General features: G+C 39.4%; 1 protein-coding gene across 3 annotated transcripts in view; it reads left to right on the forward strand.

The window, feature by feature from the left end:
* The first annotated feature begins 10,563 nt into the window (after positions 1–10,563).
* The window catches only part of LOC128703497 (ATPase family gene 2 protein homolog A), a 197,434-nt gene continuing 185,499 nt past the window's right edge, over positions 10,564–22,498 (forward strand). The window contains exons 1-2 of one of the 3 annotated variants that reach the window (XM_070087022.1): positions 10,564–10,730; positions 16,435–16,647. In XM_070087022.1, coding sequence (XP_069943123.1) covers positions 10,592–10,730; positions 16,435–16,647 — 352 coding nt within the window. In that variant the 5' untranslated portion in view covers positions 10,564–10,591. The remainder of the gene's footprint in view (positions 10,731–16,434; positions 16,648–22,498) is intronic. The other 2 variants (XM_070087035.1, XM_070087027.1) reach the window with 2 other exon arrangements.

The following is a 22,498-nucleotide window of genomic DNA, read 5'->3' on the forward strand; positions in this document are numbered from 1 at the left end:
AAAGAAAAAGGCTCAGAAGAGGTGTTACGTCTGTGCACATACAAAAAAACGCACACAACAACGCAGAGACACTCATTTTATGTGTGAGGAGTGTAAAACTCCACTGTGCATGACACCATGTTTCAAAGAGTTCCACAGGCTTCAGAACTTCTAGAAACATTCCCTGTGACTGTATATGTATATAAAATATAGAAAAATAGTAATAAACAACATTTCATATCGTTTGTTTGTGTATAACAAATCTGTAAACAATAACAGTGTTTACGCCCTTATTGTGTAGTATTGAAAAAGAAATAACTTGCAAAATACTGATCATGTTGGCCTCAGAGGCCATAAAAGTTACTCAGAAAAAGAAAAATTGGAAAATAATTGAAAATAGTACATAAAAAAGTAAATAGAAAAATACCGGGTGACGGCAGTCGGCGATGTTACCATATGTTGTTCAATTTTGGCAAATTTCACGCCTCCATATCTCGGTAAGTATTGACGTTAAAAATTTTTTGTTTAGCCTATAATGTTTAGAAAAAAAAACTATTTTTTCATAAGAAAAAATAATTTTTTTTTTTTTAAATTTGGCCGACCCTGAGAACGAGTTTCGGAGAGGGCCTGTCGACCCTCAAAAGGTTAATGTCCCTCTTAATGTCAATATACTGATTCATAAGATGACCCTCACCTCTTTTGATACGCTTATAAATTCCTTTCTTATGCCCTAGTAGATATTTGAGCCTATTATTCATCCATTTTGGGTCATTTCTATTTGATCTAATTTCTTTATATGGGATAAACGTTCTTTGAGCAGCATGTATAGTGTTCAGAAAACTGTCATATTGATAGCTCTCTTCGTTACCCCAGTCAACAGATGATAAGTGTTCTCTAAGCCCATCGTAATCTGCTGTTCAAAATCTGGGACTGTTACTGAGTTATAGCTACTATCGTACTTCCATTCAATGCTAAATGTAATTGATTTGTGGTCGCTAGCACCCAGTTCCTCTGAAATTTCTAAATTATTAACAAGGGATTCATTGTTTGCCATAACTAAGTCAAGCAGGTTATTTCCCCTTGTAGGTTCTGTCACAAACTGCTTCAAAAAACAATCCTGAACTACTAAGAAGTCATATGATTCTAAATTCCCAGTCAAGAAATTCCAATCAATATGACTAAAGTTAAAGTCTCCTAGAATACTACATTATCGTGCCTTGTGGCCTTAACAATTTCCTCCCATAGTAGTCTCCCTTGGTCCCTATCTAAGTTTGGGGGATGGTATATCACTCCTAAAATCAGTTTTTCATGCCCCTCTGAAAATTCTATCCAAACAGACTCTGTATGTGTTACTTCAGACTTAATACCCATTTTTATGCAGCAGTTCAAGCTTTATCTCGGACATACAATGCCACCCCACCCCCTTCCCGATACTTCTATCTACTTGGAACAATTTAAAACCCTGAATATGACATTCCGCAGGCATGTCCCGACTTTATGAATTAAACCACGTCTCAGTTAAGGCAAATACATCAATGTTACCTGCACTAGCAACTAATCTCAACTCGTCCATCTTATTCCTAGCACTACGGCAATTAGCATAATAAACATTAAAAGACTCTTTCTCTTTACCCTTCCTGCTCATTTCTGTTTTTCTACTAAACCTATTACTGTCCTTATCACCCAAAGTCACTGGCTTTTCAATATCTACCTCGTTCTGCTTATTACTAGTTCCCCTAGAACTACGTAATATTACTACACTGGGACTTCACTGTTTTCCTGCCAAAACCCATACCACTAACTATTCCTAGATTAAAGTCCTAACTGCTCCCCCACTGCAGCTTGCCAGTGCTACCACCCCAGACCTAGATAAGTGAACCCCATCCCTGGCATACATGTCATTTCTGCCATAGAAGAGGTCCCAGTTGTCAACGAATGTTACCGCATTTTCATTACAGTATTTGTCCAGCCAGCAATTGACACCAATTGCTCTGGACAACCATTCATTTCAACTCCTCCTTGGCAAAACACCACATATGACAGGGTTCCCCCACCCCTTACTCCTAATTATTTCTATTGCTGACCTATACCTGCTAATCAGGTCTTCACTCCTACATCTGCCAACATCGTTGCCTCCAGCACTGAGACAGATAATAGGATTGCTCCCCCTATTACCTCTCGTGATGTCATCCAGATGGCTAACAATATCCTCCATCCCAGCCCCAGGAAAGCAAATCTCTGTCTCCTACTCCCTGTCCTTCAAGCAGAACACCCTATCTATATACCTAACTTGGCTATCCCCTAACAACAACAATATTCTTACCTTCCTTAATGTCGCTACGTCGTAGCGCTTCCCAGTAGTCGACTCACATTTGTCGGGTAGCACTGAGAATGTATTAGATGTTTCCACAAGCAGTTTCACGGCAGTCTCTTTCTTCTTCATCGTTTCTACCTTTCCATTCGTCCCTCTTGATCGCAACTTCGCCTTCCCTGCTGTCCAGCCACTGACCAGTTTCCCTTCTTGACCTGAGGACTCAAAACAGGAGGACTACTACGAATCTTCTTGTTTTCCTCGGTCAGTCGCCGAATCTCCATCTTCGCCATCCTCAATTCTTCCTTAAGCTGTTGGTAAAGTTGCTCGATGGAGGGCATCTTGCTTCAATTCGTAGAGAGCGCACAAACAGGTCTTCACAGAGCTAAGTACACAGGAGGGATAGTAACCCAGGATAACAAGGAGGGATAGTATCCCAGGATAACCAGGAGGGATAGTAACCCAGGAGGGATAGTAACCCAGGATAACAAGGAGGGATAGTAACCCAGGATAACAAGGAGGGATAGTAACCCAGGATAACAAGGAGGGATAGTAATGCAGGATAAAAAGGAGGGATAGTAACCCAGTATAACAAGGAGGGATAGTAACCCAGGATAACCAGGAGGGATAGTAACCCAGGATAACCAGGAGGGATAGCAACCCAGGATAACAAGGAGGGATAGTAACCCAAGATAACCAGGAGGGATAGTAACCCAGGATAATCAGGAGGGATAGTAATCCAGGACAACCAGGAGGGATAGTAATCCAGGATAACCAGGAGGGATAGTAACCCAGGATAACCAGTAGGGATAGTAACCCAGGATAACCATGAGGGATAGTAACCCCGGATAACCAAGAGGGATAGTAATCCAGGATAATGAGGGATACTAACCCAGGATAACCAGGAGAGATAGTAACCCAGGATAACCAGTAGGGATAGTAACCCAGGATAACCATGAGGGATAGTAACCCCAGATAACCAAGAGGGATAGTAATCCAGGATAATGAGGGATACTAACCCAGGATAACCAGGAGAGATAGTAACCGAGGACAACCAGGAGGGATGCTAACCCAGGATAACCAGGAGGGATAGTAACCCAGGAGAGCAAGGAGGGATAGTAACCTAGGATAACAAGGAGTGATAGTAACCCAGGGTAAAAAGGAGGGATAGTAACCCAGGGGCCGGGCCACCACTTGGAAAAGGCCCGGGCCGGGAGAATACCGGCGAATCTTTAATAATAATAATAATAAGTAACCCAGGGTAAAAAGGAGGGATAGTAACCCAGGATAACAAGGAGTGATAGTAACCCAGGGTAAAAAGGAAGGATAGTAACCCAGGACAACCAGGAGGGATAGTAACCCAGGATAACATAAGAACGTAAGAAAGAAGGAACATTGCAGCAGACCTACTGGCCCATGCGAGGCAGGTCCAAGTCTCCTACCAGCTTAAGCCAATGCCCCAACTTAGTCAGGTCAGGTCACATTCACTTAAGGAAGGAGCACAGCATCTGACCTAGTAGCACAAGCTAGTCAGGTCCAACTCTCACCCACCTGCACCCACCCATGTATTTATCTAACCTATTTTTAAAGCTACTCAATGTTTTAGCCTCTATAACTGTACTTGGGAGTTTGTTCCACTCATCCACAACTCTGTTACCAAATCAGTACTTTCCTATATCCTTCCTGAATCTGAATTTTTCCAACTTAAAGCCACTGCTGCGAGTTCTGTCTAGGCTAGATATTTTTAGCATGTTATTTACATCCCCTTTATTTATTCCTGTCTTTTGTTGATACACCTCAATCATATCCCCCCTAATTCTACGCTTTTCTAGAGAGTGCGGATTCAGGGCCCTCCGTCTATCCTCATAGGGAAGATTTCTGATACATGGGATCAACTTTGTCATCCTCCTTTGTACGTTTTCCAGTGCATTTATATCCATTCTGTAATACAGTGATGAAAACTGCATAGCATAATCTAAATGAGGCCTACCCAAGGATATATAGAGTTGAAGAACAACCTGAGGACTTCTATTATTTATGCTTCTTGATATGAAGCCATGGATTCTGTTAGCTTTATTGTGAACACTAATGCACTGTTGTCTTGGTTTTAGATACTGCTAACCAGAACTTTTAAATCCTTTTCGCAATCAGTAATATTAAGATCTACATTATTTAGTTTATATGCGTCATGGTTATTTTCCTGTCCAACATTTAGAACTTTGCATTTGTCTGTATTAAACTGCATCTGTCACTTCTCCAACCACTATATCAGTCTATTCAAATCTTCCTGGAGTGCTCTAATGTCCTTGTCAGATCTACCTCCTCAAATACCTTAGTGAAAAAAGTTAATAAATTCATAAGGCAGAAACACCCCTTTGTAAAACCATGCTGAGATTCGTTGATTAATTTATGCTTTTCAAAGTGGCTACGAACTGCCTCGGTAATTATTGATTCCATAAATTTTCCCACTATGGAGGTTAGGATTATTGCTCTAGAGTTTGAAGCTAAGGACCTGTCACCTGCTTTGAAAATATGTATCACATTGGTCATTTTCCACTTATCTGGCACCATGCCAGTGATATATTGAAAAGATTAGCCAAAAGTTTGCTAAGCTCCTCTTTACCTTCCTTTAGAACCCTTGCATACAGTTCATCAGGGCCTGGGTATTTGTTAAGTTTTAGTTTATCTATTTGTTAAAGGACCATGTCACTTGTGACCCTAATCGTGCATAGTTTATTATCGTCCTTTTTAACATAATTTATTATTTCTGGAATATCACTAGTATCTTCCTGTGTAAAAATTGAGAGGAAGTATGTGTTAAAAATTCTACACATTTCCTTATCACTGTCCGTGTGCTGACCCGAGTAACTTTTGAGTGGGCCTATCTTGTCCCTGATCTTACTTCTGTATATCTGAAAGAATCCTTTTGGGTTAGTCTTCGATTCTCTTGCAACTTTAACCTCATAATCTCTTTTTGCTTTTCTTATTCCCTTTTTTATTTCTCTAACTAAATATATTGATTTCTTAATTTCCCCTCTCCTCTCTTGATTTGCCTATATATGCCTCTCTTTTGACCAGTGAGATGCTTTAATCTATTGTTCATCCATTTAGGATCATTTTTGTTTGATTTGATTTTCCTATTTGGAACATAAGTTATCTGAGCAGCTATAACTATGCTCTGGAAAATGTCTTATTGGCAATCATCACCACCTACCTGACCCATCGTCAGGTCATTCAAGTTCAGCCCACTCAAGTAATTTTTCAGCCCAATGAAATCAGCCAAGCAGAAGTCAGGGACAGAGACTTGACTGCCATTATTAGGGGTATTCCATGATATATTAAAACTGAGTGATTTGTGATCACTTTCCCCAAGCTCATCATTAACCTCAAGATTATTAATTAGCGCTTCCCTGCTGGCAAGAACCAAGTCAAGCAGGTTATTTCCTCTAGTTGGTTCAGTCACAAACTGTTTTAAAGCCAATCCTGTATCGTATCAAGAAAGTCACTTGACTCTAAATTTCGTGTCAAATTGCTCCAGTCAGTCTGTCTATAGTTGAAATCTCCCATTAGCACAACATTTTCGTATGTAGATGCCTTACGAATTTCATCCCATAGAAGTTTACTGCACTCCCTATCGAGATTTGGGGCCCTGTAAATCACACCCAAAATTAGTTTTTCACGGCCTTCAAGAAGCTGTAACCAAATAGATTCAGTGGCTGATGCTTCTAATTTTATATCTTATCCAACACAACAATTTAAACTGTCTCTGACATACATTGCTACTCCACCACCCCTTCCTGTTGACCCTGTCAGTGTGGAATAATTTATAGCCTTGTATGTGACATTCAGAAGGCATCTCTCTATCTTTCAGATTGAGCCAGGTCTCTGTTATAGCAATATCATCTATGTTTCCTGCACTTGCAGTAAATCTTAGCTCATATATCTTGTTTCTTACACTCCTGCTATTAGTATAGTGAACCTTAAGGGAGCTAGTCCCTTGCTGCCCTCTGCTGTCTCCCTTTGTTTGCTGACCTGATCTATTGTCTTTATTTATAACTTCATGATGAATGTCTTTTATACATTTACTGTTTTCAACCCTAGTGTTCCAACCTGCCTGTTTCCCACACACACCCATACCTCTATCTATTATCAATTTAAAATCCTAGGCATTTCAACAATGACCCTCTCGATTGAGTTTGCAAGTGCTACCACGCCTGCCCCAGAGAGATGTATCCCATCCCTTTCATACATATCATGTTTGCCATAAAAGTTGTTCCAGTTGTCAATGAATGGGATTGCAAGTTCCTTACAGTGTCTGCCTAGCCAGCAATTTACACCAATTGCCCTAGACAACCATTCATTGCCCACTCCCCTTCTAGGCAAGATGCTACATATGATTGGTACCCCTCCCTTAGGCTTAATTAAATCTATAGCTGACCTTACTTATCTAGCAGCTCTTCTCTCCTACCCTTCCCAGTATCATTTCTACCAGCACTGAGACAGACAATAGGCTTCTTCCCATTACCTGACATGATATTATCCAACCTGTTGACTATGTCACTAACACCAGCTCCAGGGAAGCACACACTATCTCTTACCTTCTTATTCCTATTACAGAAAGCACGGTCCATATATCTTACCTGTGAGTCACCAACCACAAGGATGCATTTACCTCTACTTGCAGGGGAAGTAGTACCTTTACCTTCACTGGCCACTGAAGTAAACTCATCCTGAAGAACAGAGAAGCGATTTCCTACCTTCAAATCTTCTCTCTTAACTTTCCTTATTTTAATGCTCTTCCCATTACTGGGAACCACTTGCCACTTGTAGCAGGTGCTGGACTGCACCTCACTGCCGGTATCCGCTACTACCTCCCCACCTACAGCCTCCTCGCAGCAAGTGACAGACTGCACCTCGCTGCTGGTAGCCTCATTACCCTCCACCATTCTAGCCACCTCACACTCACTCCCAAACCCATTGAAGTGAACCTTCAGCCTCCTAATTTCCTCCTGGAGAAGCAAGACCTCCTCCTTCAACTCTCCAACCTCAATTTTTAAAACACTGCAAAATGTGTCAGAGAATCTCACATTCAAAGATCACAACACTGTATCTACCACATTTGTTAGGAAAATGATAGGATGGGTAATGTGAACCTTCAGAACTAGGGATGCCAAGCCCATGATTATTCTCTTCAAGTCACTTGTTCTCTCTAGGCAGGAATATTGCTGTATACTAATGGCCCCTTTCAAAGCAGGTGAAATTGCAGACCTGGAGAATGTACAGATAACTTTCACGGCACACATAAGTACCATAAGGCACCTAAATTACTGGGAATGGTTGAAGTAACTTGATTTGTACTCCCTGGAACACAGGCAAGAAAGATACATGAAAATACGTATACACTTTGAAAATCCTAGAGGGACTAATCCTAAATTTGCACGAAAGCAAAATACTGGGCAGGAGATGCAACATCTTCCCAATGAAAAGCAGGGGTGCCACGAGTACACTAAGAGACAACACAGTACGTGTCAGGGGCCCAAGACTATTCAACTGCCTCCCAGCATACTTAAGGGGGATTAAAAATAGACCCCTTGCTGTCTTCAAAAAGGCACTGGACAGGCATCTAAAGTCAGAACCTGAGCAGCTGGGCTGTGGTTCATACATTGGTTTGTGTGCAGCCAACAGTAACAGCCTGGTTGATCAGGCTCTGATCCACTTCGAGGCCTGGTCACAGACCGGGCTGCGGGGGCAGTGATCCCTAAAACCCTCTCCAAGTATACTCCAGGTATGAGGGAGGTTGATGTGGCAAAGGTATTGTATGAGGGAAGTTGCTGTGACAGGGTTATTGTATACAGGAGGTTGCTGTGACAGGGTTATTGTATACAGGAGGCTGATGTGGCAGGGTTATTGATCTTTAATTGTCCAGGTGGATCTTCCATCACTGTCACTGTTGATCGTGAGAATGTTACACTTTCACTGGAGTGTAATAGTACACCGGACTCACTCATGATCATGTTACACTCTCACTGGAGTGTAATAGTACACCAGACTCACTCATGATGATCATGTTACACTCTCACTGGAGTGTAATAGTACACTGGACTCACTCATGATGATCATGTTACATTCACACTGGATTGTAATAGTACACCGGACTCACTCATGATCATCTCACATTCTCATTTCATCTCTATTGATAGTAACAAAAGGTACACTCCCTCTCAATCCTGTATATTACACTAGGTACACTGGGACTGCCTCAGAGTCCTAAATACTCACTGAAGTGGCAGAGAGATACATGATTTAAAAATGGAAGGATCCCAGTGGAAATAAGTCATTTTCTGAGTCTTGGTTTATCCTATGTAATCTACACATATGCTGCTGTGTATCATAATTTATGTAACTGTATTTGTGTGTAATGTACCTGAATAGACTTACTTAAGGTACTTGAAGGCCTGGTCCCAAATCTTCACTCTGCCATAAAAACATATTAGAGTGAGAGATCTTTCTTTCAACACACCGGCCATATCCCACCGAGGCGGGGTGGCCCAAAAGGAAAAACGAAAGTTTCTCCTTTCAAATTTAGTAATATATACAGGAGAAGGGGTTACTAGCCCCTTGCTCCCGGCAGTTCAGTCGCCTCTTATGACATGCATGGCTTACGGAGGAAGAATTCTGTTCTACCTCCCCATGGAGATAAGAGGAAATAAACAAGAACTAGAAAGAAAATAGCAGAAAACCCAGAGGGGTGTGTATATATATGCTTGTACATGTATGTGTAGTGTGACCTAAGTGTAAGTAGAAGTAGCAAGACGTACCTGAAATCTTGCATGTTTATGAGACAGAAAAAAGGACACCAGCAATCCTACCATCATGTAAAACAATTACAGGCTTTCGTTTTACACTCACCTGGCAGGACGGTAGTACCTCCCTGGACAGTTGCTGTCTACCAACCTACTACCTAGGAGAGTGAGAGATATTGCAGGAAATATATGATACATCCAGTGAAGATCATTGGTGGCATGAGCACAAAAGAGAACATCTTAGTAAGATCCATGAGTCCAGATTAATTAACATCTTAGCAGAAGATATCTTAAACAGTGCTAGGACAAGTGTAGAAGTTTACAAGAGGACCTCTACAGGTACCTCCACCAAGTGCCAGATCAACCAGGCTGTGAGAATTATTATACCTGGAGTATACCTGGAAAGGGTTTCAGGGGTCAGTGCTCCCACAGCCCAGTCTGTGACCAGGCCTCATGGTGGATCAGGGCCTGATCAGTCAAGCTGTTACTGTTGGCTGCACACAACCGAGGGTACGAACCACACCCTGGCTGGTCAGGTACTGACTTAAGGTGCCTGTCCAGTGCCTGCTTGAAGACAGTCAGGGGTCTATTGGTAATCCCCCTTATGTATGCTGGAAGGAAGCATTTTAATATGCTGTACACTCCAGATATTTGGGGATGTTTTGAGTACATGTAGTACTGCATTAAAACTATAAGGCTTATTAACTTAAAAAAAACTGGCTACCTCATATTAGTAATAGAGTAAAATAATGAATATTTGAAATTTACCACTCTTTTAAAGAGACCATGGTATCAGGTTAAGTCTGTCCAAAATGCCCTGGCATGATAGTGACTTTCTTTGTACCAATGAAATTATGCAATGGATTTTGTAGTACAGCCTCTCCTCACTTAATGACGTACTCGTTTACCAACGCCTCAGACTTACAATGAGCTCTCTGACCAGTATCTATGTCTAAATAATGTATATTAGAGCTGATTTCCTCTATTCTGTTTATGTCAGTATACAGTACACTACTGTATAAACATTTAAAAATACCAGAAATGTTATAAATGGTGCAAAGATGACATTAAACAATATCAAAGATGGTTGACATAAATTCACTACCATTATAATATAATATGCTCCTCACTTAGCGATGAATTCATTCAACGATGTGGTCCTAGGAATGGAACTCTGTCATTAAGTGAGGAGAGGCTGTATGTACTCGAGTGTGATAAATTGTATAAAATATCAACACAGTGGAAAAAGTAGACACAAATGCAGTTAATGCGAACCTTAATTGACTGTGTGTTACCCTCACAGTGGGCTTTATCATAATGCATTATACTGCATGTGTGGTTATTTTTCCACTGAAGAATGCACTAAAACAAACATAAACATGTCCAGTTTTGTCTTTCATTTTTGACTGGACAGACATAAAAACTAACGTTAAGATATTTTATCTTCCAGAAGTAACCATAATTCAATATTACTTAAATTTTGGTTAAATTTCAGAAAATGAACTGGAAATTAGAAGCAGATTCCTATATTCCATGTGGGAGATGTAACATTTGGCTGCCAAATTATGCCAAAGAAATACACACTGCAGAATGTCATGTATTAAAGCTCCCGGCATTTTCTCATCCATATATATTTGGTAAGTTAAGTGTATGTAAGTAAGTAATGCCCAAAATTACTAGTGTAAAAGTACATGTAAACATGATGTGTTTTAAACATACTGGCACACCTCTAGTAGTGTGTGTTTATGTATTATATTTTTAACTCATAAACTGTCCAAATGTAGACCTACGTTCACTAGCGTAGCGCTCTGAACGTATATGTACCTTTTTTTTTTATATGCTTTCTTATGGAGAAAATCAAGGTCGAAGCGCTATGCTTACAAACATAGATCTGCGTTTTAACAGTTTAACCCTTTGACTGTCACAGCCCCCAATCCTGAGGTGTCTCCTGGTGTCGCAAAATTAAAAAAAAAAAAAAAAGAAAAAAGAAAAAAAAATCTTATGAAATGACAGAGAATCTTTTCCCGATTGTAATGACATCAAAAAATTGAAATTTGATGGATAACTGATGGAATTACGCTCTCACAAATTTAGCGACCTCGGCGATATTTACAAATCGGCGATTTCGCCCACTTTGAGCCCTATTTTTGGCTAATTCCATTGTTCCAGTCGACCAAACTCATAGTTATTTCTTTAGAACTCAATTTTTACTATCAGTTGAGTACAAGAAACTGCCCATTTACCAATTTCAACTACCCAATAACGTGGTCAGAAATTTGCAATTTGGCCAATTTCACGAAAATTAAAAAATATGACAATTTCAAAATAAGGTCCAGAATGAACAATGCAGACATTCCTGGCTCTAAAATAACATTTTATTTGTTCATCAGTCACGTCTCCAGGCCCCTCTGATATTACTCTTGCTTTCTATTTTGAATTTTTATTCAAACAAAAAATAGAAGATTTACTATTATGCAGACTGCAATATTGTAATAATTGTACAAATAATGTCAACCCATTCATGACTGCATATTAGAATGGCTAGTTGGACATTTATTGGACAATGATATCATTTGTTTACTTTTGAACATCGGCAAAAATCAAACATTTCCCCTACTTTGAGCTCCATTTCCAGGTTCTTTTTATAATAAAACCAATGAAAATCTCCATTCTATCAAAGAGACCAAGAAAACGAGAATAGAACCATAAATACTATACGAAAATAGACCTCAAAGTCGGCATTTTAATTAAAAAAAAAAAGCCGAGTTTTTTTTTTTCTCATTATGCACTGCGTGCTCCTGGATTTTTTTTATATGGTGCACACTGACCACACAGACCTATTCTCTCACATGTGGGCCTACCAGCTTTCTCCTGCTTGATTTGAAGCTGCTAGAATTTATGAGTATATATACTACGTCAAACACGGTACCTCGTAAGACGTATATATACAACCAAAACAGTCAAAGGGTTAAGGGTTAATAAAATACTATTCATATTTATATAATATACAGGCATAATTATTTATAGTTGTATAATGTATAGGCATACCTCACTATGCCTGTGTCAAGTGAATACTGTCTTAAAGTGAATCACACCCCAGTGGAAATAAGTCACTTTGTTTGACTTTTGGGTCATCCTGGTGGGTAATCTACACATATGATGCTATATAACTGTATTTATGTGTACTGCACCTGAATAACCTTACTATTCATTTGTCAATGCATATAAAAGCCTAAAAACATGTTCATAGTATCATTTATCAAGTGTGTAATAGCACTAGGCCTAACAAACAATGAAAACTAAAAATAATAAATAAAACAATTTCAGTATTGCCTAAAACCATGTTAAGAACAAGGCAAATGCCAAAAATAATAAACATGAATGTAGGGTTACATTTGTTGGGCCCCCAAAATGGCAAACAACTTTTTTCTTTAGGTCTTCAAATTGTATAAAAATGAAAATGATAATGAAATTGTAATTGGTTGTCATGATGTATTATGTTTAATGTATTGTTTAAGGCTACAAATATTAAATAAATAATATTTCTTACCTTAAATTGTGATTGCTCGTGTTTGTTGATAATTCTGAACAGAGGAGAGAGATGCTGTGACCCTACTGGGTTGAGGTGAATAGTTGAGGCTCTGCACTGAAGTCGATAGTTGTATTGAAGTATTGAGAAATTCTGTAATGCATAGTTGGTCTCTTACTGTGCAACATATTTTACAGATGATGGTAAGGAATCAGCTGCTCTAGAACCTGTTTCAGAGCAGTGCTTCTAGATTGGTCAGGGTCCTCTTTAGTGAAAAAATCTACGGCTTTACTAATATGTAATATGGACCTGCTCACGTAACCATTGTAATGTTAACTGTTTTTCTTCCTCATCTTCCTCTGTTATCTGCCTCCCTTGTATCTGTGTATTGAGCTCTGCCAACATTTCCTCTGGACTCCTGTCTTCATCATCATCTTCTAAGAGCTTATAAACATCTTCCTGCATATCTTCAAATCCATCACCTGGTAATCTTGCCAGCTGAACTATTTCGCTCACCTGACTCAAGTGAGAGAAAAACCAGTGAAAGAATTTACCAAACTAGGCCATAACTTTCCTCAGCCTGCATTTATTGTTGATTGGGGCACTTCATTCTATGCCCTTCTGACATAGTTGCTGACATCTGCAATGTTTAATGTATGCAAAAAGTTTGGTACTGCAAGGTCAGAGTCAGTGTCCATTGATGTAACAAGTTCCTGCATCACGTTTCACATGTAGTTACACTTGAATAATAATAAAATAATATCTTTTATTTCTACAAGTACATGTACACATACAAGGTATACAGGCCTAGCTGACATCAGTGACATACTAGTATATAGAAAGCCACTTGTTATGGAGAGCATTTCCAGCAAATTAGGTAAATTTTGTCCCAGGATGCGATCCACACCAGACTAACACCCAAGTACCCATTTTATACTGATGGGTGAACATGGACAGCAAGTGTCTTATGGAAACATGTCCTAACGTTCTCTAACTATACCGGGGATTCGAACTCCTGACCTCAGTGTGTGAGCTGAATGCACTAGTGTTCAAGCTACAGGACACCATGACCTAATAATTTCATGATCCAGTGGTTGTGTTAAAGATGCTATATTTGATGGTAAAACCACAACTTTTATAGGTGGATGCACATCCAACAAAGCTTCTGGTTAAGAATGAGAATTATCAAGAGTGAAGAGAACCTTGAATGCAAAATTCTTGCTGTGCAGGTAAAACATGACTTCAGGAATAAAGTGATACTTCAACCAGTCAATATATAGTTCCTCTGTCATTGATGTTGACTGGTTTGACCTCCAAAGAACTGGTAAGGTGCTTTTATCTACACCTTTCATAACACAGTCATGGATGCATTACTGCAAAAGAGCAAGTTGATGTGATCCTTGGCTGCCTTGAATCCCAGCCCACTTTTCTCTTCCTGACTGATTTAAGTTGTTGTTGGTATCTTCTTCCACTACACATTAAACACTTGCTGTGGCTCGTAGCCACCCTCGGAAATAAGTTCCTGTAAGTCAGCAGCGAAATTTAATGTAACTGTTTGGTCAGCTGAATTACTTTTACCAGAAAACTTAATATTATGTAACCTGTTATGCAACTTGAACTTGTGAAACCAACTTGTGCTAAACAAACACTCTTGTTCATGCCTTCCTTCTGTATCACACACTGTTTTATAGTACTCTAAGGCTCTTTTTCCTTATCAAGATGAAATTAAGTGGTGCATCTTTCTTCTCAGTGGTTTTGTTCAATGCACTCAGTAACTTTTCTGTCTTATTGACCAGTTGATGTCACAACCTGGATTACTTATTGCACAAGCCTGTATATTTACCTCAATCCTTTTAATTGAATGAACTGATGTTTCATTGAGACCATAAACTCTTACTGTCTCCACCACACCTGCACCACTTCTATGCGTATCTAATATCTCAATTTTCTTCACAACACCAAGACTTCAACACTTAAACTTTGTCTTGCCACTTGCAGCATCACTCACATTCCTCTTGGCTGCCATGGTTACTATAAAGACACAAACTGTGATGCTGAAACGATAAAAAATCGATTAACAAATACATGGAGCACCGAGATATGAGAGGTGGAATGGGGGGAAGTGGGGGAGGCTACTAGGCCTAGTAGCCTATCCCCTTCTGACCCACAGGCTGGCTACCAATGAGACAGAGGGGAAAACTCCTGCAGTCCATCTCCACGGTGCTCCAAATTCTCCTCCCTGAAGTTATACCGTCATAAAAAAAAAATGCCACAAGTTTTCAACTGTCATATATCAGAAACATCGTAGATGATCGCTTCTTAATCCTTAACCCTTTCAGGGTCCGTCCCGTAGATCTACGGCTTTACGTTCAGGGTCCAAACCGTAGATCTACGTCATGAGCTCAGCTCACTCTGATAAACTGTGAGTGGTGAATTTGGGCCTAGATATGAGAGAATACATCTATGTGGTATGTGTGCACCACATAAAACAAATCCTGCAGCACACTGTGTATAATGAGAGAAAAAAAACTGAGACCGTGATTTTCGATTAAAACAGCAACTTTGCAGTGTTTTTTCGTATGTTTTTTATAGTTGTATTTGTGATTTCTTGGTCTCATTTGATAGAATGGAAGACATATTACAGAAATAGAGATAATTTTGATTGGTTTTAGCACTGGAAATGGCTTGAAACTGAGCTCAAAGTGGCGGAAATGTTAAATTTTTGCCGATGTTCGAGAGTAAACAAACGACCTCACACATCTAATACACGCCAGCTGGTGGGTCTAATATACATTCACAAATGTGGTGATGATATTTATACAATTATTACAATATTGCATAACAGTAAATCTTCTATTTTTTGGTGTGAATAAAAATTCATTATGTGAATAAAAAATCAAAATGGAATTTATTTGTAAAGCCTCAAAACATAACTAATGAAAAGAGGAAATGTTAGTTTAGTGCCAGGAATACCTACATTGTTTATTCTGGACCCTATTTTGAAATTGGAATATTTTGAACTTTGTGTTAAATTGGCCAAATTACCAATTTCCGGTCACTTTATTTTGTAGTTGAAACAGTTGACTTGGCGATTTCTTGTGCTCAATCGATAGAATAGAAGTAATACTAGTGAAATAGCTAAGAATTTGGTCGACTGGAATAATGTAATTGGCCTAAAATGGGAGTCAAAGTCGGCAAAATCGCCAATTCGTAAATATCGCTGACACATCAAAATTCACGAGAGCATAATTTCGTCAATTTTCCATCAATTTTCATACTTTTTGTTTTATTACATTCACAAAAAGATTCTCTACCATTTCATAAGAAAAAATAAAAATTTTTTTTTTTGAAAATTCTTGGACACTGGGGCACCACTTCAGATTTGGCCTTGGACCCTGAAAGGGTTAAATGGTCCAAATGTATATATACGTTTTTTCAACATCTGAAAGTATGTAAAAAATGTAGATCTTTTTTGTTTTACATTTGAAAACGTGTAAAAAAAACTTTTATCTACATTTTTTTTGGTTATATTTGAAAATATGTAAAAAAAAGTAGATCTACTTTTGTAGCACTACGAATTTGAACGTCGATCTGTTTGGACTGTTTAAGGGTTAATTGACAGTCTACTGTATGTATATTTTACTAAATTGTTTCCTCAAATATTACAAACAGTTTTTCTTTTAATAATAATTTTGTATGGTCCCATATACAATTTGTAAATTTATATTTTTAATGTTTTCTAAATTTAAGTACTAAATTTTGTAAATTTCCTTTTTGACATATTAGTTTTCTAAAAAAAATTTTATGTCAAGGTTCTTCCATGTTTGCTCATACTCTTACAATTGGAAGAGTTGAGACATCACTAAACAAGAGCAAGAGTAATGAGGCCATGGAAGAAGGAATGAGGAAAGGCAAGATGAAGGGAGGAAGTCTTCAAGATGAGGGAGATGAGAGAGAATATTCAAGAACAATCAAAGAAAGCTTAGGTGTTGGAGACTTCCTTAACTCCACACTGGAGGAACCAGGTTGGTTCTTAACTGCACACTAGAGGAACCAGGTTTGTTTTTAACTGCACACTAGAGGAACCAGGTTGGTTCTTAACCTTTTGACTGTTTCGGCCGTATATATACGTCTTAACAGCCAGTGTTTCAGACGTATGTATACTCAAAAATTCTAGCGGCTTCAAATCAAGCAGGAGAAAGCTGGTAGGCCCACGTGTGAGAGAATGGGTCTGTGTGGTCAGTGTGAACTGTATAAAAAAAATCCTGCAGCACGCAGTGCATAACAAGAAAAAAAAAACTGTTTGGATTAAAACACCGACTTTGAGGTGTATTTTTGTATAGTATTTATGGATGTATTCTCGTTTTCTTGGTCTTATTTTGATAGAATGGAAGACATATTACAGACATAGAGATGATTTTGATTAGTATCTCGATGAAAACGACATTGAAATTGAGCTCAAAGTAGCAGAAATGTTCGATTTTTGCAAATGTTCAAGAGCAAACCAATCACACCACATGTCCAATACACGTCAACTGGTGAGTCTAATATTCTTTTACAAGTGCGCTGATATTATTTATACCATTTTTACAATAATGCAGTAGTCTGCATAACAGTAAATCTTCTATTTTTTGTGTGAATAAAAAATCAAAATAGGAAGCAAGAGCAATATAAGAGGGGCCTGGAGATGTGACTGATGAACAGAGAAAATGTTATTTTAGTGCCAGGAATGTCTGCATTGTTTATTCTGGACCCTATTTTTAAATTGGCATCTTTTTTACTTTGCATGAAATTGGCCAAATTGCTAATTTCTGTCCACTTTATTGGGTAGCTGAAATCGGTAAATGCGCGGTTTCTTGTATTCAATCGATAGAACAAATGGAGTTGTAAAGAAATAGCTATGAGTTTTGCTGACTGGGACAATGGAATTGGCTGAAAATAAGGCTCAAAGTCGGTGAAATTGCCGATGCATAACTATCACCAAGATCGCTAACTTCACGAGAGCATAATTCCGTAAGTTTTCCATCAAATTTCATACTTTTGGTGTCATTAACATTGGGAAAAGATTCTCTATCATTTCATAAGATAAAATAATTTTTTTTCGAAAATTTTGCGACAGAATGAGTTTCAGAAATGGGCTTGCAACAGTCAAAGAGTTAACTCCACACTGGAGGAACCATGTTGGTTCTTAACTCCACACTAGAAGAACCAGGTTGGTTCTTAACTCCACAATGGAGGAACCATGTTGGTTCTTAACCCTTTCAGGGTTTCGGCCGTACTAGTACAGCTTACGCCCCAGGGTTTTTGATGTACAGTGGACCCTCGCCTAACGATATTAATCCATTCCTGAGAGCTCAATGTTAGGCGAAATTATCATTAGGCGAATTAATTTTCCCCATAAGAAATAATAGAAATCAAATTAATCCATGCAAGACACCCCAAAGTATGAAAAAAAAAATTTTTTTACCACATGAAATATTAATTTTAATACACACAAACTGAAGAAGAGATGTACAATACATAACACTTACCTTTATTGAAGATCTGGTGATGATTGATGGGATGGGAGGAGGGGAGAGTGTGGATGGTCTTAGTGTTTAGAAGGGGAATCCCCTTCCATTAGGACTTGAGGTAGCAAGTCCTTTTCCAGGGTTACTTCCCTTCTTCTTTTAATGCCACTAGGACCAGCTTCAGAGTCACTGGACCTCTGTCGCACAACATATCTGTCCATAGAGGCCTGTACCTCTCGTTCCTTTATGACTTTCCTAAAGTATTTCACAACATTGTCAGTGTAATAGTCACCAGCACGGCTTGCAATAGCTGTGTCAGGGTGATTTTCATCAAAAAGGGTTTGCACTTTAAGCCACATTGCACACATTTCCTTAATCTTTGAAGTAGGCAACTTCTTCAATTTCTCTCTCCCCTCCTCCGAAGCAGTTTCCTCAGGTCTGGCCTCTTGCTATTGAAGATGATCTAGCAGCTCATCAGTGGCTAGTTCTTCATTGTCCTCCTCCATGAACTCTTCCACATCCTCCCACTAACCTCACCAATATGAGCACTAGTTCCAGGCATTTTTTCCTGTTCACCTGGGTGTTAGTCAATTGTTGTGGGTCGCATCCTGCGGGACAAGATTAAGGACCCCAATGGAAATAAGTTAGTCCTCTATGATGCACTGACTTTCTTGGGTTATCCTGGGTGGCTAACCCTCTGGGGTTAATTGTTTCTCGGTAATTGTTTCATGTTAAGCCATACCAACAACACACACTCCACATCTTCGAGTAATACAGCTGATGGTGGAGCAGCAACCAACAGCTGACTGTGGTGCAGCAACAGCTGACCATGGCACAACAGCCAACCATGGTGCAGCAGCAGCTGTGGTGCAGCAGCAGCAGCTGACTGTAGTGCAGCAACAGCTGACCGAGGTGCAGCAGCAGCTGACTGTGGTGCAGCAGCAGCTGTGGTGCAGCAACAGCTGACCATGGTGCAGCAGCAGCTGTGGTGCAGCAGCAGACTGTAGTGCAGCAACAGCTGACCGAGGTGCAGCAGCAGCTGACTGAGGTGCAGCAGTAGCTGTGGTGCAGCAACAGCTGACTGGTCCAGCAACAGCTGACCGGTCCAGCATCAGCTGACGGTGGTGCAGCAGCAGCTGTGGTGCAGCAGCAGCTGACTGTAGTGCAGCAACAGCTGACTGAGGTGCAGCAGCAGCTGACTGAGGTGCAGCTGACTGAGGTGCAGAAGCAGCTGTGGTGCAGCAACAGCTGACTGGTCCAGCAACAGCTGACGGTGGTGCAGCAGTAGCTGACTGGTACGATAGTATTTCTCACCCTTTTTACCACAGGGTTGGCACTAGAAGCTTCCTTGGGGCCCATGGTCACTTATTTTGCAGATGAAATCACTAAAAACGCTGTGATATGAAATGTTCTGATTGTATGCTTGGATGTGACTGCGGAGGCTGGCTTGTAAACACTGCCACCCACGGAACAAGTGAGGCTGGCTCAGGCCGCATGTGGACGCATCTCTGACGAATTGCGTTGAGCGAGTTTTTTAGTGCTAGGCGAGGCAAAATTTTTGCGTTAAAATGTATCGCCATCGTTAGGCGAGGGTCCACTGTACTAGTATGCCTAAATTCTAGCGCCCTCAAATCTAGTGAGAGAAAGCTGGTAGGCCTACATATGAAAGAATGGGTCTATGTGGTCATTGTGCGCAGTATAAAAAAATTCCTGCAGCACACAGTGTGTAATGAGAAAAAAAAAACTTTGGCCATGTTTCTGGATTAAAACAGCGACTTTGCACTGTATTTTTGTATGGTATTTATAACAAAAAAGGCACAATACCGTGACTGGAACGATACACAAATAACCCGCACATAAAAGAGAAGCTTACGACGACGTTTCGGTCCGACTTGGACCATTTACAAAGTCACACTAACCAGAAGTGGAGCAGGACGGCTATATATAGGCATGAAGAGGTGGTGGTAGTAGTAGTACAAGAATGGTATATAATACCGACAAGATTTATTTATTTATTTATTTATTTATTTATTTATTTAGAAATTTAAGCATACATACAGAGGTACAAAATTAAAAAAAAAAAATACAGGTAAGAGCAGCATGCCAAAGCCACTTATATGCATAACATTACGGGCTGGCTTAAAATTAACTTAAGATTAACTAAGCAATGATGAAATCAGTGATAAAACATTATTGTAAACAGATAACTATAAAGCACAAATGAGTATTACAAAGACAGGTCATATGGTTGCATGCATTGCTGTTCATTCAGTAGAATGGAGTATTCTGTTAGGTAGTGTATTTAAAAAAATAACAAAGTTAGATTGGGTCCTAGGTTTAACATTTATGTGATATAATTGTGAGTAACATTTTGGATATACAATTTATAAGGTTCAGTTATTCAGTATTTATTTGGTTTTGAGTGAGTAAGTGAACTTTGAGAAGAGACTTGAATTTGTAAACAGGTAGTGTTTCTTTTATATTTACAGGTAATGAATTCCAGATTTTAGGGCCTTTTATGTGCATTGAGTTTTTGCATAGCGTGAGATGGACACGAGGAACATCAAAGAGTGATCTGTGCCTTGTGTTATGGTCATGTGTTCTGTTGAGGTTGGCAAGGAGATGTTTGAGGGGAGGGTTAATATTAGAGTTAAGTGTTCTATATATGTAATAGGTGCAATAATAAGTATGGATGTTTTGTATGGTGAGTAGGTTGAGTGTTTTGAATATTGGTGGAGTGTGTTGCCTGTAGTGAGAATTTGTTATCATTCTAACTGCGCGACACCCGGGCATCCCTATCATAGACGTTTCGCCATCCAGCCAGCCACTGGATGGCGAAACGTCCACCACAAAGACACCCAGACGCCGCACGTGTGTCTCAATGTCATCAGGAGTAGTAGTAGTAGTAGTACTACTACCTCTTCTACTACTACTGCTACTACTACTGATGAAATTGAGACACATGTGTGGCGTCTGGGTGTCTTTGTTGTGGACGTTTCGCCATCCAGTGGCTGGCTGGCTGGCGAAACGTCTACGATAGGGATGCCCGGGTGTCGCGCATGTGTCTTAATTTCATCTTGTCGGTATTATATACCATTCTTGTACTACTACTACTACCACCACCTCTTCCTGCCTATATATAGCCGTCCTGCTTCACTTCTGGTTAGTGTGACTTTGTAAATGGTCCAAGTCGGACCGAAATGTCGTCGTAAGGTTCTCTCTTTTATGTGCGGGTTATTTGTGTATGGTATTTATTGTTGTATTCTAGTTTTGTTTGTCTCATTTTATAGAATGGAAGACATATTACAGAAATTGAGATGATTTTGAATGGTTTTACAATGAAAAGTACCTTGAAATTGAGCTCAAAGTAGCAGAAATGTTCGATTTTTACCAAAGTTCAAAAGTAAACAAATCATGCCAAGCGTCCAATACACATCAACTGGTGAGTCTAATATTCTTTCACAAGTGCACTGATATTATTTATACCATTTCTACACTAATGCAGTAGTCTGCATAACAGTAAATCTTCTATTTTTTTGTAAGAATAAAAATTCTAAGTGGAAAGCTAAAGAAATATAAGAGGGGCCTGGGGATGTGACTAACAAACAGAGAACTTGTTATTTTAGTGCCAGGAATGTCTTTCTTGTATATTCTGGACCCTATTCAGAAATTGTCATTTTTTGAAATTTGTGTGAAATTGGCAAAATTGCTAAATTCTGACCACTTTATTGGATAGTTGAAATCGGTAAATGGGTGGTTTCTTGTACTCATTCGATAGAAAAATGGAATTCTAGCGAAATAGTTATGATTTTTTACGACTAGTACACTGGAATTGGCTGAAAATAGGGCTCAAAGTGGGCAAAATCGCCGATGCGTAAACATCATCGAGACCACTAACTTTGCAAGAGCATAATTCCGTAAGTTTTCCATCAGATTTCATACTTTTGGTGTTATTATGATCGGGAAAATATTTTCTATCTTTTCATAAGAAAAAATAATTTTTTTTTTAAATTTGGGGACCCTGAGAACAAGTCTCGGAGAGGGCCTGGGGACCCTGAAAGGGTTAACTCCACACTGGAGGAACCAGGTTGGTTCTTAACTTCACACTGGAGGAACCAGGTTGGTTCTTAACTCCACAATGGAGGAATCAGGTTGGTTCTTAACTCCACAATGGAGGAATCAGGTTGGTTCTTAACTCCACAATGGAGGAATCAGGTTGGTTCTTAACTCCACAATGGAGGAATCAGGTTGGTTCTTAACTCCACAATGGAGGAATCAGGTTGGTTCTTAACTCCACAATGGAGGAACCAGGTTGGTTCTTAACTCCACACTGGAGGAACCAGGTTGGTTCTTAACTCCACAATGG

This window comes from Cherax quadricarinatus, chromosome 2 (genome assembly GCF_038502225.1).
Source record: "Cherax quadricarinatus isolate ZL_2023a chromosome 2, ASM3850222v1, whole genome shotgun sequence".
Lineage (NCBI taxonomy): Eukaryota > Metazoa > Arthropoda > Malacostraca > Decapoda > Parastacidae > Cherax > Cherax quadricarinatus.